This window comes from Vidua macroura, chromosome 5, assembly GCF_024509145.1.
Source record: "Vidua macroura isolate BioBank_ID:100142 chromosome 5, ASM2450914v1, whole genome shotgun sequence".
NCBI lineage: Eukaryota > Metazoa > Chordata > Aves > Passeriformes > Viduidae > Vidua > Vidua macroura.
Window position 1 is genome coordinate 22,701,956 of NC_071575.1, and position 21,158 is coordinate 22,723,113.

At 45.2% G+C, this 21,158-nt stretch overlaps 1 protein-coding gene across 1 annotated transcript in view; it reads right to left on the bottom strand.

The window, feature by feature from the left end:
* The window catches only part of ABTB3 (ankyrin repeat and BTB domain containing 3), a 164,549-nt gene that overhangs the window by 9,978 nt on the left and 133,413 nt on the right, over positions 1–21,158 (bottom strand). Inside the window, exons 6-12 of the mRNA XM_053978867.1 lie at positions 20,512–20,601; positions 17,276–17,377; positions 16,076–16,169; positions 15,828–15,963; positions 13,988–14,208; positions 12,397–12,575; positions 716–821 (exon numbers count right to left, since the gene is read on the bottom strand). Coding sequence (XP_053834842.1) covers positions 716–821; positions 12,397–12,575; positions 13,988–14,208; positions 15,828–15,963; positions 16,076–16,169; positions 17,276–17,377; positions 20,512–20,601 — 928 coding nt within the window. The remainder of the gene's footprint in view (positions 1–715; positions 822–12,396; positions 12,576–13,987; positions 14,209–15,827; positions 15,964–16,075; positions 16,170–17,275; positions 17,378–20,511; positions 20,602–21,158) is intronic.

A 21,158-nucleotide genomic window follows, 5' to 3' on the forward strand; every position in this document is an offset into this window, starting at 1 on the left:
TAAATATTTCCCTGTTTTGACAAAAGAAAGCAACAGCAGAGAAGGATATTGTTTTTAGTGAGTAAAGCCCATAAAGCTATTTTGGACAGCCTGAGACCACACTGAGTTCAGACAATGGGAATTCAAAGCTCTGAAGTCCATGACAACCTTTGCTGAAACGATAGCCAGCTGTCCCCGCTGTGTGACATTGGCACAGCCTCCAGCTCTGCTACCCAGAGCAAACTGCAGCTCAGCAGATGCTGGGGGGCCCTCTGCTCATTTGTACTCTATCAGGCCACTCCCTGTGTGAGAAGTCTCTGTCAAGGGGAAGAGGGTCCTGGAAAACTGTTTGGATTTTCTCTCAGTCCCCTGAAAACACCCTGGGCTCTGCTGACCAAGCTGGGAGGGCTGTGATGGTGCAGCATCACCTGCAGCCAGCCAGCGTGGTTTGAGATCCAGACAGACACCTGGCTCCAGAGCCACGGCTTGGATCCCAGCCTAAGCAGCAACACAGACAAATCTTTGCAGATTTACGGCCCCACTCCAGCACACCTGATAAACCTCCTGATGTCAGTGGGAGTTTTAGGTCAGGTTAAGTTTGAAGCCTTTCCTTCCTCTAATTCTGTCTTTCAAATTGAGATTTTTCTGACTTGTGGCCCACTCAAGCATCTGGCCAGCAACAGCCTTCCCACAGCCTTCCCCGGAGAGCCGGCGAGGATCGTGCAGGGACACTTACCCAGGCGGGAGGTCTGCTTGCGCTTAATTTCCACGAGCTTTGGAATTGGGTAGGGTCCATAGCAATGAGTGAAAATGACAGAGAGCTGCTGGCTGATCACCTCGTTCTACACAAAAGAAAACAAATATATACAACATAAAATCCAGATGCAAAGGACATGTTACGTTGTTCTCAACAGCTGCCTGTTTTGAAGGTGAAAAATGTGATTGCTGAGGCTTTATTAAAAATAAGAGCTTACAATTATTAGCATTTGTTAGAAACTGCAGTTCTCATTTACTTGATTGCTATGTGTCCTGTACAAATCATTTTAAATTAAGAAGTCTTCTCCTTGAATGACAATTCTTCTTGCCTAAAAATTCCATAGCCCAGTCCCCTCTGCAAAAACAAAGTTCTTTTACAACAGTGAGTTCATTTTATTTGCAGATTTGCTGTACTGGAAAATGACTTTTTTTTTGCTCTTTAGAAAATGGTCACTGGTCACGTCTTAGAAAACCCGAGCTGCAGAGAGCTGCAGCTGCACAGCCTGCACACGTTTTGAAGTGCAGCAGTCTTAGAAACAGACCCTTCCCCTACAGAGTGACTGAGGCACCAGAGCCAGCCACTTATTAATCCCAAACGTTTCATTAATGTGCTCTTACACCTCTGGCACCAGTGTGGGCACCACTGTGCTGTGGAAGCCACCAGACCCTCACAGAACCATGTCTGGTCCCTGGCCTTACCCCTTTCTGCCCCAACTCTGGGGGCAAGGCACCCATAAGATGCTTTCCTAAGCACCTTGAGTATTTTTATGCCTAAGATGCAAGGGTAGTGAAATGTATTTAATGCTTAACTACCTAAATCCCACATGAAAGCAAGATTTAAAAGCTTTGGCAAATTTTATCCCACACTTTGCTGATAACCAGAGCAAGTCTAGACAAGTTCAGCAGTGCCACACTGCTAATTCATGGTGGCATCTTTTAACTACCCTGTTGGCAGGTGAGTCTCTCCACACCAGGAAACTGTGAAATGGCAAAACACTTAGACATAAGAGGGTCAAAGGCCAAGGAAATAAGCAGGTGAGGGACAACAAAAAATCATGGTACAAAAATTTGAGGAGCGTACTTGTTATATTAAAAATATCTCCAGGCTTTAGAAGCAAGAAATCAAAACTTTTCTTGCTCTGAGCACATTTCAGAAGTCCTCCTTAAATCCCACGAGTGACAAGGAGGAGTGGCAGAGATGCTGTAATGACTCTCTTACTGAATCTAATCAAACAGGGTGGGAAGGGGTAGAGCTGTTCCCTCACAGGCACATGCTGATGTCAAAGGAAATTACACGCACTCGCCGCAGGCAGGAGTTGGCTCCTATTACTACGTCAGATGTAGCACTGAAAGAAACTCCAAGATAAGAGAAACTCTCATACTGAGAGACACCATTTAGCAGGCACAGGGCCCAGCCCTCAGAGAGGGGCTCACTGCTGTGGCTCTGAGACAAGGAGGGCGTCTCACCCCAGGAGCATCTCACTGTTCTGCATCCTCCTGTCGGAGCTCTGCAAAGCACCTCACAAAGGGAATGAATCACAGGCTAAAGAGAAAGGGAGATTTAAGGCCAGATTTAAAGAAGGAAGTGACTCAGCTGCTGGGAGGGTTGGGAGGGGAAGCTTTAGACAGACAGGGCAGAAAGAGCAGTTTCTTCTCTGCTCGGAAGGGCTGTGCCAAAGCGCCAGGCCCAACTGAGTCAGGCAGGGAGGAGCGCGTCCGGGGGGATGCTGATTACCAGCAGGGCAGCTCCCAGTTGGATCTGGCAGATGCTAGAAGTCAGAAAATACAACAGAAGATGGGGACAGTTCCATGGTTAGAGCAGAGGGAAGCTTCTGGAGAGGAGAAACAGTGCCCACTTTTACCTGCAATGAATAAAAGCAAAGTTCACTGAAGAGGAGCAGCCCCCTCCCCAATCTGCCAGGGTGCACAGGTCCTGTCTGTGTCACTGAGGTGGTCCTGGGTTCTGTGAACTCACCAGTCCCAGCCACAGCTGTGCCTACAGAATAGCTCCTTAAAAACACACACATGCATCAATGAAGACAATGAATCTCCTTCCAGGGGGTCTGTGGGAACGTGCTGATGGAAAATCTGGGTACTGGCTTTGCAGTGCCTTGTTAGCAGCTGGAGGCCCAACTCACCAGACCAAACCACAGCACCATGGACCAGGACACCCAGCTGCACCGAGACCAGGGAAGGACAGGCCAAACTCAACCACCCAAGTGGGAGAAGGGGATCCCTACTAGTAAGTCCAACCACATAAAGGACCAGTCATGCCTGCAGACAATCCCATGGGAGCCTTCCTACACGGGCGAGGGGCTGCCAGCTCCCTGGGTCACCAACTCTGTGGTGTGCAGATACAAGCCCATTACAAAAACACTTCTCCCACAAGTCCGTGAAAAACATGGTGCAAACTAAGCTCTAATTAGCTCAAAATGTGATACATTCACATGAGAGATGCTTAAAAACACCAAGACATGGAACAGAGTTGGGACAACGAGAAAAAGAGACCTTAGGATGCACACGTCAAAGAAAGAGCGCTGTCAGATAGACAGCGGCTTCAGACCTCCAATGCAGAACACTGACCTCATTTGGCAGAGAGGAGGCTGGAGGCTTTTGGCTTCTATTGATAACATTAAATAATTCCATCTCATGCCATCTAAAGGACAAAAAATGTGCTCAGCAAGAAAGCTGAAGCATGTGCTTATTTAGAGCCATTGCTAACAAACAGAAGCAAGGGAGGGGACTGGTAAACTATTACAGCACTCCAAGTTTGCTTCCCACACCCCCAGAACATAGCCAAGCTCACAGGGCTGTGGTCCTGGATCTGCTTCCCACAGTGCCTCTGCTGACTTTTACCAATAAACCAGGCAGAAACAGGAGAGAGAAAAGGGATACTTTATCTGTAACTGGATGGCTGGGGAAAAAATGGCTTTTTTAAGCCAAATCCTGCTCTTGGAGGACTTGGGCTGCCTGTGAAGTGGCTGGGAACAACTGCAGAAGTCCATGACCTGGGGCACAGCATTGCTCTGGAAGACAGGAGGACACGTTCAGCCTATTCAACCTTCACCTTCACACCGTGCCCAGCACTCAGGTGCTCAGAAGCTCCCATTTAAGCACCAAGATGGGTAATTCTTCCCTGTTTATCCTTTCATCCTAACAACCTAATAGTGAAAGCCCAGCTGTAAGAGCTCGCTGCAGCAGTTGTGGGTGGCCAGATTAACACTGGAGGAGCAAACCAAAGTTTGTTTTCTTGCTACAGTTTGATGTTGACAAACATTGTGCCAGGATGTGTAAGGCTGGCACCTGGAGTGAGGCCAGCCTCCCTTCAGACACGGGCATTTATTTGTACTCCAAGGGAGCCAATGCACATCTTCTTCTGTGGGAGGGGGAAGAATGCTTGGCACAGGATATAATAAAAATATTTACCTAGCCATGGGGTAGTTTACAGATAGGGAAGAGGGAACAGGGAACAACAGCAAGGCTTCTGAGGGAGATGGTGCTTCCAGCAGAGAGCTGGTTGGTGAGCAAGCAACTTTGTTTTGTAGATACAAGCAGTCCCCTGACTTAAAAGCATTCTTCAGCAGAGATCTAAAGGAATTCCCCAGTCCTGCTGAATGCACTTGAAACTGTGAGAGGAATTTATTAATTCTTTTGAAGCAAAGCTGGAGGCTTTCAAGTTGTTGGACCAGAGGTGCCTCATTGACTGATCTGAGAAGAGGTGAAGACATGGGTGGGAAGTGCAGGGATATTTTGTCCTGAATGTCCATGTGACAAAGGTCTGTTGCAGGATTCAGGGAAGTCTCTTCCAGGCTTCAGCACATACCCTGAGAGAGCTTCCTCCATTCCAGGTTTCACGGATCAATGCAGCATAGCCATTCTAGGATGTGTTCCTACAAGGTACTGGACACAACTGGGAAATACATAGCCAGTATTCTCCAGCAGCTGTGCAAGACTCGTGTCTATGGACCAAATTCTGCAGGGTAAAATTTGTGTTGCAGACTGCTCAAACCCCACAGCTTAGTTCTTACCAGCCTACAGCCACCCTACTACCTCCATGTGGCTGCCCTCTACAAGGCTAACCTCTTGGTAACAAGTCAGGCTTCTTTTCTTTACCTCTGAAATGCCAAACAGTATTTTGGGGTTTTCTTCTACTGATGCTACACTCACCAGCTCAGTTCCACTAATGTTGTTTTAACCTAAGTCTGCCAGGCCCTCAAATTCCTCTACCACAAAGCCCAAAAACCAAAAGCTCACCACATGAAGGCAGAAAAAGTAACACTTACTCTGCCAGGCTTGGTGTCTGCCTGTTAATACACATCTCCCCAGCAAGCTGAGAAACCAAACCACACTGCTCAGAGAACAGGGGCACTGGCAAAGGTATCTTCTCTCTCTGGTCCTGAGGATGCTCAGGGGACCCATTTCTCTGCTAAATGCAGAGTGGCAGAAGTGCTGTTTCCAGTCACCCATCTCACATGCAGTCCCCAGCAGCTGTTCCAGCAGTGGTAGTCTCAGGATACCCTGAGCCCATTGAGGACTCATCCATGACATGCTGGGATGCCCTTGAATTAGTCCTCTATTCATGCTCCCCTTTACCAGAAAAAGATGATAAAGAATGAAGTAACAGAGAGGGCTTTTTGCTGCCCCCATCCCTGAACACTCAAACTCTGAGACCTTCTTTTCCATCTCAGAACCATCTCCTCCCTTGCACAGGTGCTCCCGTTACCATTCTCTTGCATAATTCACTTTCACCAAATGCCTCAAAACTAAACAAATGCCACTTCAGCTGGTCACTCCTAGATGGTTAAGCAGCATACACATCATATTAGTCAAACAGTTGGAAAGGGAGGGAAACCCCAGAGGTTGGAGCTACAGTTACGGGCAGTGAACTGCACAACAAAATGGGTTTTGTTAGTGCTGGGCTCAAGCCCCTCCACTGCAAGCACAAACGGAAAAGAATCACAGGTAAGGCACAAAACCCTTCCGTTGCCTCTGGGAAAGCCGCCAAGCCTCCTTTTCAAAAGGCTCTTTATATCCCAGCTGTGCATTGTATGTAAAAAGCTCAGATCCACAGGCACAGTCTAATCCCTGGGTGAGAGCCCAGAAAAGGGCAGGTGTCACATCCACAGCATTTATTTATTGTAAATGAAGAAACGGCTCCTGCCTCTGGCCGTGGAACATTTTAGAAGGTAGCAGAGGGTAGGAACAAAATCAAACCTGTGTTAGTAAGTACCAAGCTGAATTGTGTGTTATGAAACCACAGGATGGGGTTAACAGTGTGTTATTAACATGCCACTCGGTACCTGGCGCTCGCATCTCACACGCAGAATGCAGGATGTGCACGTGTGGATAACCTGGCCCCGGCTTGCTCGGAACTGTTCAGACACAGAAGTGCTACAAGTGACAATGGGCAATGCTACAGATCACTGCAGTTGCTTGAGAACAGTGAAACCTGACTAACAAAATCACAGCAAGTCCCAGCCAAAAGATCGATCATCATGTGCTGGCTGGGCTGGATGACACATAGAAGGGCATTAGCCACTCCATGGAATCCATAAGCAGACCCTTTAGCAGTCTGGGATGTCTTCAGGGTTATTTTTAGCACAGGTTTTGGTGTGCCTGTCTCCTCTGTGGAAACTCCACATTTTTCTTCAGCTGAAGTATTTCAGTTGTCAGCCAAAATATTCCATTTTCAGGCATTAATTTTTTCAAGAAAGGTAAAATATTATGTGGGAAACAAATATCTTAGTGAAATTTTTCATTACAATAAAAGCTCAGTTTTCTGTTGAAAAGCAGTTCAACAAGAGAGAGAGGAGTCTTTCCTGCTGGTCTCCAGGTAAGAGAAACTTGCACAGCACTCTCTCAGGGGAAGACTTTCCTTTGGGACACGATTAGGACAGAGTGCCTGCACCAGTGCTAGGTAGGGTTCACCTCTCCCCTCTACCCTTAGCCCTTCCTGCAGAACAGGGCAGTCTGGCTTCATGCAACAAAATACAGCTTCACTCAAGCTCATCTGAGACATTCATTTCAGCCCACCATGAAGCAATGGGAAAAAGTGGAATTTTCTTGCTGCTTTGTCTTCTGGTGCCACTTTCTAGGTCACATGCAGACCCTAGGGAAACACTGATTTTTGCTGACCACCATGCCTGGATTTAGTAGAACAGACACATGAGCTGAGCCTGTTGACATTCTTCAAGGAACCTCTCCAACATTTGTTTTAGAAGAATCAAATCCAGAAAAAACCCAGAAACAGAGAAACAGAATGCTCATCCGAGCTTCAGCTTCTAGTAGTTTTCTTGGAACACAACAGGCAGATGCTTCAGTCTTTCCTGCTGCCTTCTGTTTGATGGAGACATGAAAATACTTTTTCACTAGTTAGTGCATCTGTGACAGAGGCTGTCTCTGAAAAGATGTATTTTTAAAAACACCCCAAAACTTTCCTTTTAAGAGATTTCGATTTCCAAACAGAGAAGTTACTGCTGAAAGAGTACTTTAGCTTTGAAATCATACAGGCTAGATTTCTCAAGATACCCACATGCCTGAATCCTTCTGGAATTTTAAAACTGGTTATTGTTCTGAATTGCTATTTGTTCTCAATAACTGTCAACACCAGACTGATGGCTGTTATTCAAACAGCTCAGCCTTCCAAAAGAGCCTGTGCACTCCTGCACATTTCTTCAGCTGCCTGTAGGTGCATTTTTAAAGGTTTGAAAGCTGCAGGAATTTTAAATCCTGAGAAAACATCTTTGTAAAGTAGTTTCCTGCATCTTTCAACAAGCCTGGCCACCCAACACCTCACTAATGGGCTAAATATTAAAACAAACTAAATAAAATAAACATGTCACTGACAGAAATGGATTGGAAGGATGGAGAGAGAGCTGCAGAATGCAATGAAGGTATGGCAGTGAAATATTGCTCCTATGACTTCTCAAGCTGATTTTGTCTTAGACAATACACTATCAGGAACACTTATAATCCTAAGCCAAGTTTTCCTGGTGTGAAGCACCTCCAGGAGCTTCAGACAACGCTTCAACACATGTGCTCAATGCAAGTGTGGACTCACACATGCACTTCAGCAGTGCATGGCCACATAGGATCCAAAGAAACGGCAAAGAGCTCCTTTCCTTACCTGTCCTATGAGGAAAAGGGAGAAAGCTGTAAGAGAGATTATTTGGAATTAAAAGATTGTGAATTTTCTCCAAAAAATAGGCCAAGGACAAGCTGATGTAAATTGCTGTAGGCAGAAAAAGCAGTGGATGAAACTGGCTCATGACCTCATACAACTGGCAACAGTGCTGGATCATCAACATGGATGGAACTGGGTGATTTAATGACAACTCAGTCTTATGCAGAGCCCTGGAGTGCAAACGTAAACCCAACCTCCTCCAAAGGCCAGATGTGCTTAACTTCCAAGGTCGTGGGTTTGAGTCTCTCTTTTCAGGTTGTGGAAAATGTCAAACAGAACAGCTCCAGGATTTTTGTAGACAGAGGACACAGAAGCATCTCTGCACATTCAGCATTATTATCCTTAAGAGAATCTCTGCAAAAACAGAAGAGCTGACCTGCGAGCCTCACCTCAAGCCCATGGACCTGGATGCAACCCCCACACAGCTCTTCTAAAAGCCTCTATTTGGGGTGCACTCCTCAGGCATATCTGCTCCTCAGGTAAGTATGGTCCTCTGACATGGGGCAGGTGGGCAATCCAGCTCAGAGTCAAGCTCAGGCAATGCAAACATCAGCCTCAGCTGGATGGAAAGGAAAGTTTTCAGTCGGGAATTTGGGGGAGTTTTCCCAGGCCATGAAGAGCACAACACAGATAGCAACAGGCAGGAATTCAGTTGTATCTTCCGATCATTCTTCCATAACAAGATCTCCAACATCATTTTAATTTTGAGGGACTTGACTCTGCTCTTCACAGCAGCTAAATTTTAGCTCAGGGCTACTCACTCCCAGAAGTGACTCTCTGGCTTCTGCCTCACACAGGCCTGTCAAAACCACTTCCAGCAGGTTATGTTTGTGTGCTTGTCTTCCAAAGATATTGAATTGATCCCTGAACAGCAGTGCCTTTCTTACCCATGCAGTGTCTCAAAACCATCATGTGTCATCAACATTTTTTAGTTACTGGAGTTTTCCCAGTTCGGGTATTGCTTGCTTTTAGGAGAGGTGCCTTAAACCAAGCTTTCCATGTCTTTGCCACAGATGTTGCTTTTTCCAGAGTGCCTTGACCCTGGTCTTTAATTTGGCAATGACCCAAACTCATTGCAGGACAGAAGGAGGCTGCAGAGGCAGCAACTGCAGATCAATTCTCTGTCTGTCCTCACAGCTCTGCCTCAGCAGCATGGAAACACTGCTACTTCCCCACCCCCCATGCAATTCTCAATGGTGCAGCTGATAGAAGACATTTAAAGGGATGAAAGGAAATGAAAGAGCTCCATCCCACTGGAAACCACCAGGAGCTGGTATCAAACCTTCATCTGTGCTTTTGGAAGGCTTCCTCCAGGGCTTCAGTGCAGCAGTGAACAACCCATGTGCAACCTATACACTGTTCTCCCCCACTGACTTTACAGCTTGAAGAAAGGCAATAAACTCAGGGACTTCAGCTCAGCCAGTTTTGCCTGACTCGCCGATTTTTGCTGCTGTTTTGTGTTACAGCATCAGGACTTCTGCAAATTTTTTTTTTATTTCTACTGTCAGCATCCCGGCACACAGACGGGAATGGAGTGCCACCCTGCCACCCTACAGGTCACCAGCATCAGTGCTGGCAGAGCTCCCACATAAACCCTCACATCTGTATCCTCTAGAAATAGGCATTTTATAAACCATCTGTAAGACAAAAGGGATTCCTCATATCTGTTCTTGTAGGTATTGGTTACATTTTCTTTAATATTTTCATACCTATAGCATTTTGTCTTTTTTTTGCATGGCCTGGGAACCTGCAAGAACATTCCATACGACAGTGCAAAGTAGAAGGTGGGGGCAGAAAGTTTGCTTCCCACCCTGAGACCTGCCCTTATGTTTCCATGTGATTTCTGGGGAGCTTCTATGGCCAAATTACTCCAAACTGTGAATTGCTGTCTGGCTTATCCAGGTTATCACAGCCTCTGAGACTGGGACTGTCACTCCGTGAGACTCTGAAAATCCACCTGTTTAATTACCTCAGTTTCCCTGCTGGTGAAGGGAGGATAAGATCTTCTTTCATGTCTCAACTCATTAATATTAGTAAATTGTTCTGAGATTATGGGATAGCTGGAACTATTTATAGGAACGCAAAATGCCATTTCTACTAGGTGCAAGTTGCCATGCAATTAAAATATACCGAGCATCACAATATGTAGCAAATGGGACATCTTGTTTTACATCAGCAAAGAACTGCTAAGTGGCTCTCTGCTTCCTAGTCGCTTATTTTATACTTTTTGCCCTGAAAAACTCATTAAGGAAATGTACTGGGCCAGACTCTGATGTTTAGCAAGAGTCATAATCTCTCTCGAAGTTTCCAGCCCACAGGGAAAAGGATGTCCGTGTGGGCAAATCAAGCTCCTCTCTCCACAGCTCTACAAAATGCAGAGCTTTACAGTTTGCTGTCAACAGAGAGGGATGTGAACCACAGTTATGGCCCTTCTGCACCTCTTAAAGGAGATTTCTATTCTGTGGGTATGCACAAAAATCTCTGCTCTCAGCCCTTCCAGTGAAGGGGAACAGAAGATCCTTTAAATCTCAGCTCTCCTCAGCTGCCTTCTATGGAGTGACCAGGGAGAACTTTTATTGGCTCATTCTCCTACAAATGAATTTATGTAGATGCCTTCCAAAGGGCTGCATAGTCTTTTTCCTCATTTCTGTCTGGGAGAGCTTTGTAAGAGGACATTTGGACAAGACCACCACAATAATTCATAATGTTTGCAGACAATTTGTAAACCCTTACAGCGTCCCAGAATGATTAATTATTTTTTCTAAGACTACGAAACACTGTGTGAGTGTGTGTTTCTGAATATGCATGAAGACAGGCAGTTCCCCCAGGCCCAGAGGCAGGCATAAAGACCAGCACAGATTTCTTCTTCATTGTGTAGGGGTTTTTGTGATACTTCAGTTATTTTGCCCCTCCATATTTTTAGGTTTCTAAGTGAACCCAAAGCAGAAGGTAGCAGTCTTATTTTTTCCCCAAGTCTTCTACAATAGACCATGGAAGATGTAGACGTACCAAAGATATAATCCTATGCAAACAATTTATTCTAATGATGATTGCTGGCCTTGGCTTCAGCCACCCAGGAGAAAAGCAATTAAAGTCACCCCTCATCCTAGATTACAAGGCCTAAACTTATTCTCTGTTAAGTTTTCAATATTATTAGTTTCATATCAACTTTCAAACCAAACAGCTCTTTGCTGGTAGTTTCTGGATGAACATACATTAACCCAAGTGAGTACAGAACAAGGAATCTATAAATCCTAGGATTCGGAACAATTTCCTAAACCCATCTCAGAATATTCTCCATAAATATTCATCCAATACAAACTAATTGCAAAGGCAAGGCTCATGGGAGCAAAAATCAGAACAATGCTGGACCAAATATGCAGGATTTGCTCAGGACTCTAGTCCAAGCCTGCTTTTGCAGCAAGATACAAGAAATAAATCAATGTAGGCCATCATTAGCTATACCATGTCTGGAATATTTAGTATTGAGTACTTACACCAGAATCTCTCCCCTATTCACATTATTTAAGCTATTGCTAAAAATTATTTGCTCCTTGCTGTCACACACAGAGTTGGGTGATAAAAGTTACTTTCAGTTTAACAATTAGAAGGCCATACCAACATGTGTTGTGGAGCACGAGGAAAAAGAACACAAATCAAATAATTTTGATGCTTTTCATCACTACAATGGTTTCCTGGTAACAGTAGACAGTGACTGGGCATTCCTTGGGAGTGACTGACTCTCAGGGGGACCAGTAGAGAAGACTATTGGTTATAAGAAGGTTTAAATTCTTCACTAGGTACAAAATTTCCCTCTCCTTGCCAGCCAAATGATCATCCCTTTTGCCACTATACTTGCATACCCAATGGTACCTCCTTGGAAAGGTTTTGTGAGTCTGATTTTCTTGGCTAAAAAAAGTCAGCTGAAAAAATAAATCAGGGGAACCTGCAAGTACAAACATACACAAAGAAATGTTGAAAAAATTATCCTTTTCTTTGCTTGTAGAAACCAGTCTCCATACAAGCTTAAGAGTCCAAATCCCACATGAAGGGAAGAGAAAGTCATGACAGGCTAAAGAAATTGAAAGTAAATATGAATATGAGCTTTGTTGTACGGTTCTGTAAAACAAGCTGAGTGAAATTACTCTTTGGGTTGGTTTGATTATCAACATCTCTTGCCACACTGCCATGACCTTTTTGACTTTAATTTCACCACTATGTACCAGCTTTTGCTGTCTCTCCAGCTTACTGTTAGCACCTGTTATCAGGCTGTTCTAGTGGGAGCAGTGATTAGTCTGTGTGTTTATAAGCCATGCTTCCACAGTGAAAAAACCCGAGATACTTAATACAGATAATAATAACCCTGTGCAGTCTAAACAACCTTTGGGAGAGCTGTTCAAAAATAATATTGCGAGCTTTCATGTCACAATGAATGGGAATAAGGCTGATTTCCTTTAAAACACACTATTTCATCCTACCTTGCTGGCCTTCAGTATCTCAAACATCAGAGGCAACCCTTGTGTGATGAGCTCCTCAGTGTACTCCTCTTCCTGAATGGACTTGAACTCCTTCAGCAAGCACTGGATGAGGGGCCGGCGGTGCTGCTGGAAGGACGTGCGCAGAGACTCCAGCCACGTGTGCAGCGTCCAGGGAACACCTGCAGACAGAGGACACAGCTCATTCCCAGCTCCAGGGAAGGACATGCCCTTCTGCTCTTTTACCTTTACTGATATTAAGATTTTAAGCGAAAGCTGCCAAATCATTCAAGAAATCAAATTCCCATTTATCCCTAATTGAGAAGGCTGACGGTTATCAGTACATCCCAGAGCTAATGCACAGAGGCTTTCCTCTAAATGCTAAGAGAAGACTGTGGTCTCTCTGCTCATCTAACCTTCAGCTTCTCTGCTGAGACTACCAATTTGTGGTAATTGCTGTGGTGTTCTGCGTTGCAAAAGCTTTTTGGAAACTAGATTTACACTAGCTCATTTGTTTGAATGTGGCCCTGGAGAGCCATTAAATGGTGAAAAAACCTGATTTTGGTCACTACCTACCTGGATTCAAATTGGTGGTCTTCAGATTAAAACTTGCTTTAAGTGATACCCCATGTCCTCTCCTGATCATTAGTATTTTCCCTAAACAGCACTGAGCGAGTTAAGCAGATCAGCCCTTTCAAGCAGCTTGTCATGGCAGAAACCACTCTCCAGGAAGTTAAAGGGAACTGCTCCCATGCACTGAGCAAGAAAGCACATGGAGCTAATGTACCTCTGCAGGCATGAGGCTGGATGTGACCTACTTTCTGCTCTTACAGAATGGAGTGGAAGGAAATAGAAGCTTGGTGTTTGGCAAGTGAAAGTTTTTCCTTCCATGTCAGAAAATGTTCAATGCCTGCAGAGCACCCCTGCCACTCTCCTCTCATTCATCTCCAGATCTTTGCCTGCACAGCCCACTGCACACTCTGACCCATATCCCATGGCCCCAGGGCTGGAGCACTGCCCCAGGCAGAGGCACACCAGGCACTTGGGTCTCTCTTTCTCTGTGAACAGATGAATGGGGATGGTAAACACACAGTCCAGATCGATTTCCATCTGCGTCACACAACCACCCTACCCACAGGCAGAAACAACTTCACAGAGAGCTGGTATGATGTTCAGTGGCAGAGCTGGCATGCCAAGGAGTCAGCTCCCTGCTCCTGCCTTTGGAGTCTCAGAAAATAAAGCTGTTTTAATGGTGGACTGCTTTAAAGCAGAGTGCAAAAGAGAAGCAGATGGAGGTGGCCCATGACAGCTGAACAGTGCCCCGGAGCCTTACCTACACTCTGTCATGCAGCAGTGCACATGGCTCCTGGTGGACACCACTGTGTCCTGCAGAAAGAAGCCACTGGCCCCTGAACAGGGAGTGCTGTGGAGCTAGAATGGGCTGGGAACACGTCAGATCTGCCACCACCTTCTATTCCAAAAGAGTTGAGGAAGATGTGACCGTGGCCAGTTTAAGCAACAGTCCCTCAAGAGGGACATGTTTCTCACAGTGGTCCTTCCCTGGCCAAAGCAGGTGAAGGAGCCCAGGACTGACCTATGCTCCGGATGTCGATGGTGACGTCCACGTAGCCGTGCTCGGCGCTGTGGTACATGGCCTCCTTCAGGGCCTTCAGCTTGGCCTTGCTGTTGCGGCTGGCGCAGAGCGGAGCTGCCGCCGAGTCGGGCAAGTCCGTGCCCTCGGCCAGGATCTCCTCCAGGGACAGGATATCGCTCTTCTCCTTCTCCGGCTGAGCAAGCAGCTTGCGGAAAACATTCCTGTCATCACAGCATGACAGAGAGCGAGAGAGGGGGCAGGAGAGGAGAGGAAAGGGAGAGCAGAGTCAGTGGCCAGGCTTTCACTGCACTGGGCTTACTTGCTGTGATGCGTCAAATTAGGACACCTACCCAAGAAATTACTCCAGCTAATGGCAGAACCAGCTGAGAGCAGACCTAAGGCAAGCACAGCTCCTGCTAGCCCACCTGCACTGCCTGGGACACGCCTGCAAGTCACTGCTGTCGTGACACAAACCGCACAGATGTCGCATGAGTGGCGGCATCTTGTGGGAACAAAGATGAGCTAAATGTGACTCAAGACTTCTTCAGCAGCCAGGGAAGGCCAAGGTACCTCTGGACAAGCTCTTGGAACTCCCACCATGGCAGCCACCTGAGAAGGGAGCTGCCTGGAGCTACTGAAAGCACCAACACTCACACTCAAAGCAGTTTGGGAAAGCTAGAGCAGCTAGACATTCAACAAGGCCAGTCAGGGCAGGTTCAAGCACAGCTGGGACTGCTCTACAAAGTCACTGATCCAGCTGGGGCATCAAATAACAAAGCCCAAAGTCAGAGACTTTGTGCCCTCAGGTTCACACCAGCATAACCTCATCAACCTCAGTAGTTTCCCCTAGTTTTGCAGCTGTGAGAAGAGAAACCAGGCTGGCTCCCAGCCCACTCTACTTGTATGCCAGTGTGCCCCCTGCCCCCACTTACATTGCAGCATGATGTGTTCCAAACAAATTTCAGGCAGAGAGGGAAGGAAGAAGGTGTGTGTTTGTGATATACAGGTAGGAACACAAGAGTTAGAGTTTGTGACGTGGACAGCCAGCAGCCAAGCCACAGAGCGCCCCAGGTTCTCCTCGGGCCTGTGGCTCCCATTCACACCGGGTGACTTCAACACCCAAAGTGTCCTGTCTGTGCCAGGGATCCCTCGCAGGCTGCAGATGGACAGAGCTGTTGAACCCGCCCTGACGTGCCGTGAGCGTGTTGTTAGACTGGCAGCTCGTCTCTAAGCAAACACACGGTAGGTACTGTCTCTAACCTGTATCTATGTTCCTCTGGATGGCTACAATCAGAAAAGTAGGAGTGTGAAGATCATGATACTAATTCATTACACTGCAGTCAACTCCTGAGTGTTGCAAGGTCATGCATGCCAGGTGCTCATCTCAGTAGTTCTTTTTTTTTAAAATTTGCAGCATACAAACAACATTAAGACACACAGGACTTTACAGTAAACATAGATGCAAAAAATATTTTCAACAAAATTAAGGCTGCAGCAGTAGAGACACAATTCACTCAAACCTGAGAAAAATATCAAGAAATTCAGAAGGAATGTTTTTGACATTCCTTTCTGCTGTCACATCAGCTGCCATTTAACAACCACTGCATTGAACACACCACAAGAAGTCCCCTTCCTTTTTTTTTTTTTTAACATCAAAAATCAAAACACAGCTTGTACCACCAACTGGTTTAATTCACATGCTTGCAGAAAGCCTTACATCTCTGCTCAGTTGGTGGCATGTTCAATTGTTCATGCAGAAATTTCACCCATCTGCTCAAACTGGATGCCCAGGCAAAAAAGTAGCACTTGAAGGATGCCACTAGACTTGCTCCTACTCTACCTGTGTCCATGTGCAGCAGCCTGACTGAAAGAGTTCATGTCACCTTGTGGAGTCATGGAAATGCCATTCCTGTACATTGTTCCTATCATGGGGTCAGCTCCTCGCTCCAACAGCAAACTGACCAGTTCAAAATTTCCTGCAAGGCAAGAGATGCATTTTTACTCCTTTTAAAATCCAGTATTTGCTCAACTAAACCACAGATCCCAGCTGAGGAATTGTTACAATGGGAGGAGAAAGAAAGTCCTTACCAGCAGCTGCTGCCAGCTGTAAAGGAGTTTCAGAGTAATTTTCCTCTCCATGCTCTAAGGAACCTTCTACTTTTGCTCCAGCATCCAGCAATAGCTAGAAAGAAAATTCACCATTTAGAGCAACTGGGGGTATCACAGTCTTCAGAGTTCATGAACAGTGACAAATGAGAATCTAATGCTTCTTGTTATCTGCAAACCAGATACAATGGAGATACATGACATGCAAATTCTGCCCATCGTTTCACAGAGGCAAATTCATTCCTTTTTTCGCTCATTTTACGCTGCCAAACTCCAGAAGCACCAGCGTCCAATTTCAGAGCCAAAAAAGTGTAACCCAGTGTTTTTGAATGGGAAATGAGGTAAGGTCAGTGTTAGGAAGTAATGCACTGGAGATGGAAGAAAGTTAGCCCGACAAGCATCCTTCCTTCATGGTCTTCTAGAAGGCCAGCACCATCCAAAAATGGATCACATTTCAATTGTCTCCATCTTTTATATGAAGACATGGCCAAAAGAAAGGCAGTTCTTAAGAACCAATTGCAGCAATGAGTCCAAAAGCTGTGGTCTCCATCAGGGACACTTCCACGTAAGTAGCAGCAATGCTGAAAACAAAAGTGGCCAAGGAGAGCAGGATGGAGCCTGTGCTCCAGCCCGCTCTTGGCCATTTCTGTCTTAAGGCCTTCAAAGTTTTGGTGCTTGAGTGTGTCACAGACACAGCTGTTTTGAAGAATAAACCTTCTCAACTTTTGAGATGCCAAAGCACGGAACCAGCACATCCCACGTGACACCTGGATAGGGTAAGGAGAGTGAGGGATTCTCCCCCTCTCGAGCAGCACGAGGGCTGCTGTCCACCCCTCTCCCACCAAGGCAGCGGTTTTGTGTTTGCTAGAATATTACAGTGTAAGAAAGTGCAATGAATGAATAAACAAACATATAAAACAAGTGGTCAGGAAGGAGCACAAGGAGTTGTCAGACTTTCTTTGGTGCAACTTTGCTTTAAAATTGTCCTGTTTAAGCCTCATATTGGTTAAGGTTTGAACACCATATTCACTTTGTAAGTCTATCATGTATCAGTACACTCTTGAAGAAGCAGAAGTAACCAATATGAGTATGACAAGAGGATGCTGGTTTGAGATGAATGTAATTAGAACTGAAGAGGAGAAAAAAAAAAAATGAGATGCAGGTAGGGAAATACAATAATACCTGAACTACAGGAATATGTCCATGCAACACAGCAAATGTCAGAGCTGTCCAATGGCGGGTCTCAGGGTGGACGGATGGGTATTTATGAGCAGTACTGACAACCTATAAACAAATTAAAGTTATTTTTTTAAAGAGCTATATGTAACAAAATTCAACCTGCCTGAAAGCCAGGCATGTGAGGGAGTAAGTGAAACAGAAAACCTGGGAAAGGTGCTTTATAAAATGATTGGCTTCATTTTTTTCCTGCAAAATTTTTCTCAAAATTAAAACTGTTCATGCTGATTTGACAGCTTGATTTGAGTTCTTACCAAATGAAGTCTTTTACCAACTACTGTAGCTCCATCTAAACCACTGGCCACCAGATTCTTTTGCACAAGGGCAAAACATCCACAGCTGGTTACAACAGCACACACTGGGGAAGTAAGGATGGATCAGGACACAGTTAAGGACCACTCCCACTAACTTCACCAGGCCATGTACCAACAGCCCTGGGTCTTGGGATTGCTCCAGGCCCAGCCAAATTTCTTTGCACTCAAATCAGTACTTTTGTCACTGCTGTCATGAAAGACACATCACAAGCCCTACCCTGGAGTTTGCAGGCATTCTTCCAGGCTCCTCCTCTCTCACCAGAGGGAAAAAAAAAAGTTTGAAAAGTGATGGGGCAGAGTGTCACTTCAGAAATGTTTATGAAAATCTCCTTTTTACTGCCTTCTCCTGTCTGATTTGAGCTAAAAGTGCTGGGTGGTAACAGTTGAAAGAGATGCAAACTATATCCTTAGAAAACAAAATGCTATTCTTCGGGTTGCTCCTTCCATTTTCTATGCCTTATTGCCTGGTGCCTCTAATGTAGACATTGGAGAAGATTAACAACCATTCTTTGCTTCAGTTTCCCTGTCTTAAAGATGGGGGTATTAATATTGATGAGGTTCACAGAGCTGGTAGAATCTAATGAACATTTGCAATCCAAGGCTGCACACTCAGATGGAGTGTGACACTACAATTCAAAATCCTGTTATTGATCTTCAGAGGAGGACTAAAATCAGAGTAAAAGATGCACCATCTCTGTGTCTCACCAGCCAGCTCTGCTTTCACTACCTTGTCTGAAGTACTTTAATCCATACAGGGGAGCAGGGCCAGTCATTAAATATCCAGTTCCAGAAGCAGCTCACATTTCCAAGCACCACATGCAGCATTTTGCTAGATGCAGGCCCTCAGTCCCAAGGACAGGGATGAGGGCGAAGTCTGAATACCCTGTGCAGATCCCACAGCTTGCCAGATCTGCACCAGCACCTGGCTGTTACCACCCAGATTTGCCAAAGAGAGAGCTCAAAGGGCACCACAGGGAGTGTGCTGGCCTCTGAACAAGGACATAGGGCTCCTTAGGAGCAGAGCTGGGTCAGAAGGAAGAGGATTGAGCAGCTCAAGCCTTGGGGTTTGGGATATGGAGCAAGAGCAGCAGAGGGGAAGGATGGGCAGGTTCAGCGAATGCATTCAGCTCCTCCTCAAGCATGGTTCCACTGTTCGGGGCAGTCCACGGAAAGCAGCAAAGAAAATTAAGTCATTTAAACTCCTTTGCTCCTTTTTGTTTTGTTGTGTTTTCTTGGGGTTTTTGTTTGGGATTTTTTTTTTTTCCCAAGTCAGAGTTCTCTCCAGCACAGTGTTGGCAAAAGACCTGTGCCTGGATAAGCTTTTAAGGATGAGACTGACTGAGCGGCTATAGGTCCCACTGAGTACAGAGCAAACTGCAGCTTCTCAGCACATCTGGAAATGAGTCCATTTTCACTAAGGGTGGGCAATCAAAAGAGGGAGGTGCCCAGCATTTGAGGCTACTTTTGGAAACATATTTGCAAAGTGAAAGGGAGAAAATTACGCAGCACCTGACAGAGAATTTATTTTTGTTCATGGTTGATTTGCCTTTTTTTTGCCATAATTGCCCAATTTGCACAGTTGGTTGTGGTGTGCACAAATCATCGTATAACTGCACGCCGTAATTATTCACAGTTCTTGTCCAAAAGTGTTTTCATTTGATTTTAGAGCAAACACTCTACAGCAGTGAACTGGGGAGGTTCACATTCCTCACTGGAGCTGTTCTCTCATATGTCAGCAGTTTCAGGAAGACAAAATTGTTTAAATTTGCATTTGATTCAAGTCTGGAAGATTACTGGAGCAATCGGGAGGACTGCTCCTAATGAAAATTTGTCCTAGGAACCAAATAATGCCACCTCACATCTGAGCCACAAGGCAGGGTTAAGGAAGAGATCAGCCTCCCTGCCCATCCAGTCTTTGGTCTGACTAGCGGTTCAATTGTTCAGTTACTGCCAGCTTTGAGGGTGGTGTGCTTGACTCTGGGGAACTGAAATCACCAGCTGATTCCACGCCATGGTAGTAACACTGTCAGTCTCCTACTGGTGACATCCATGTCTACTTTTTAAATTGGACTTTTTAAAAGTGCAAAACGTCTGTCTGAAACAGTGACTCCAATTTATCAGCTCGCTCAAGTCCAAACAGAACAGATGGAACACAGATAAGTGAAGCAGACAGCTTAATTTACTCATGACCTCAACAAATTGAAACTGGAATAATTAACAAATAACTCTTCATGAATTTTCAAATGGCTCTTTAAAAAGGTACATACCTGCATTGCACTGAGTTGGACAACAATCTGTTTGGTGGACAGATTGTCTGATTTTGTGATATGCATTCATCAATGAGACATATTCTGGAAGCTTCAAGCCTCACATCCAACAGTTTTTAGCCCAAGGCACTTTGTAAAACAAAACAATGGAACCTATACGGCTCTTGTGTGCTGGGGGTGCTTACTTGGAACATCCATATGCATAGAAATGCTGAGCTTTGGCAAGTTACCAGATGGATGTTTCTTTCACCTTCTTCATTTAAAGTCAGCTGAGATTAAGTGAGTCCTTCTAGTAGCATTAGAGCTGTGATCAGGGCTAGTGCCAATTAATGCCTGTATTCATTTGCAGTGTGCAAACACAACTAAATCACTATTACCTGTGGGCTAAGTCCAATGACTGGACCCCTCCTGTGCAGTGAATCCCAGTGTTAACATAAATGCCATTTGATTTCACTGTGCATTTCAAGTGGTCCCAATCCCGGATAAAACAGATTTGTTTTCTTTTTCATTCTTGAGATTTTCACTCCGCTACAGTTTCAGGGGGTAGTTTAAGATGTAAACAAACAACAGAAAAAAGATACAACCAACAAAAAGTCCTCACCTCAGCATTCAGATCTGCTCCAGCATCTAGCAGCATCTGCACCATAGCCTCATCACCCCTGACACAAGCATACATCAGTGGAGTCATGCCCTAGTCATTTTGTGGAGTTAAAAAACAAAGGAATTGACAGATTTAACACAGAACTCTCTTTGGTTTTTAAAAGCAATTATTTAAGTATATATCATCAAGACTAACAGCATGTATTTAATGAAAGCCATTACTTCTGTTACAAACATGCCCCTCAGAGTAGCAAAAGTCAAACATTTTTGTAAAAATCTCCATTTTTATTGTCACTTGTGCTTACTGCTTGTATTTTTCATGTTGTCTTCATTCAGCATGGTGAGTGAAACTAGGTTGGCAGTCTCACCTCGATCGTATACTAAACTGAGCACTTTTGTCTTGGGGGCCCCAGCAGAGACACGCTTTCACCAAAGCAACCACTGGTATTTTAGAAAGACAAGAATTCTATTCAGTTTTCTATGATCAGAGTGTCTTAAAATCTAACTTTTCAATTCCTGAAAGAGCCTTTAAAACATCTCAAGCTCCTTTTAAGATCAGTCAGATTTGAGCACAGCTTTTTCAACACAGATACTGTAAGGGGCTGGAAATGTCAAGGCTTTGTATAGCACTCCCTAGCAAACATGGAC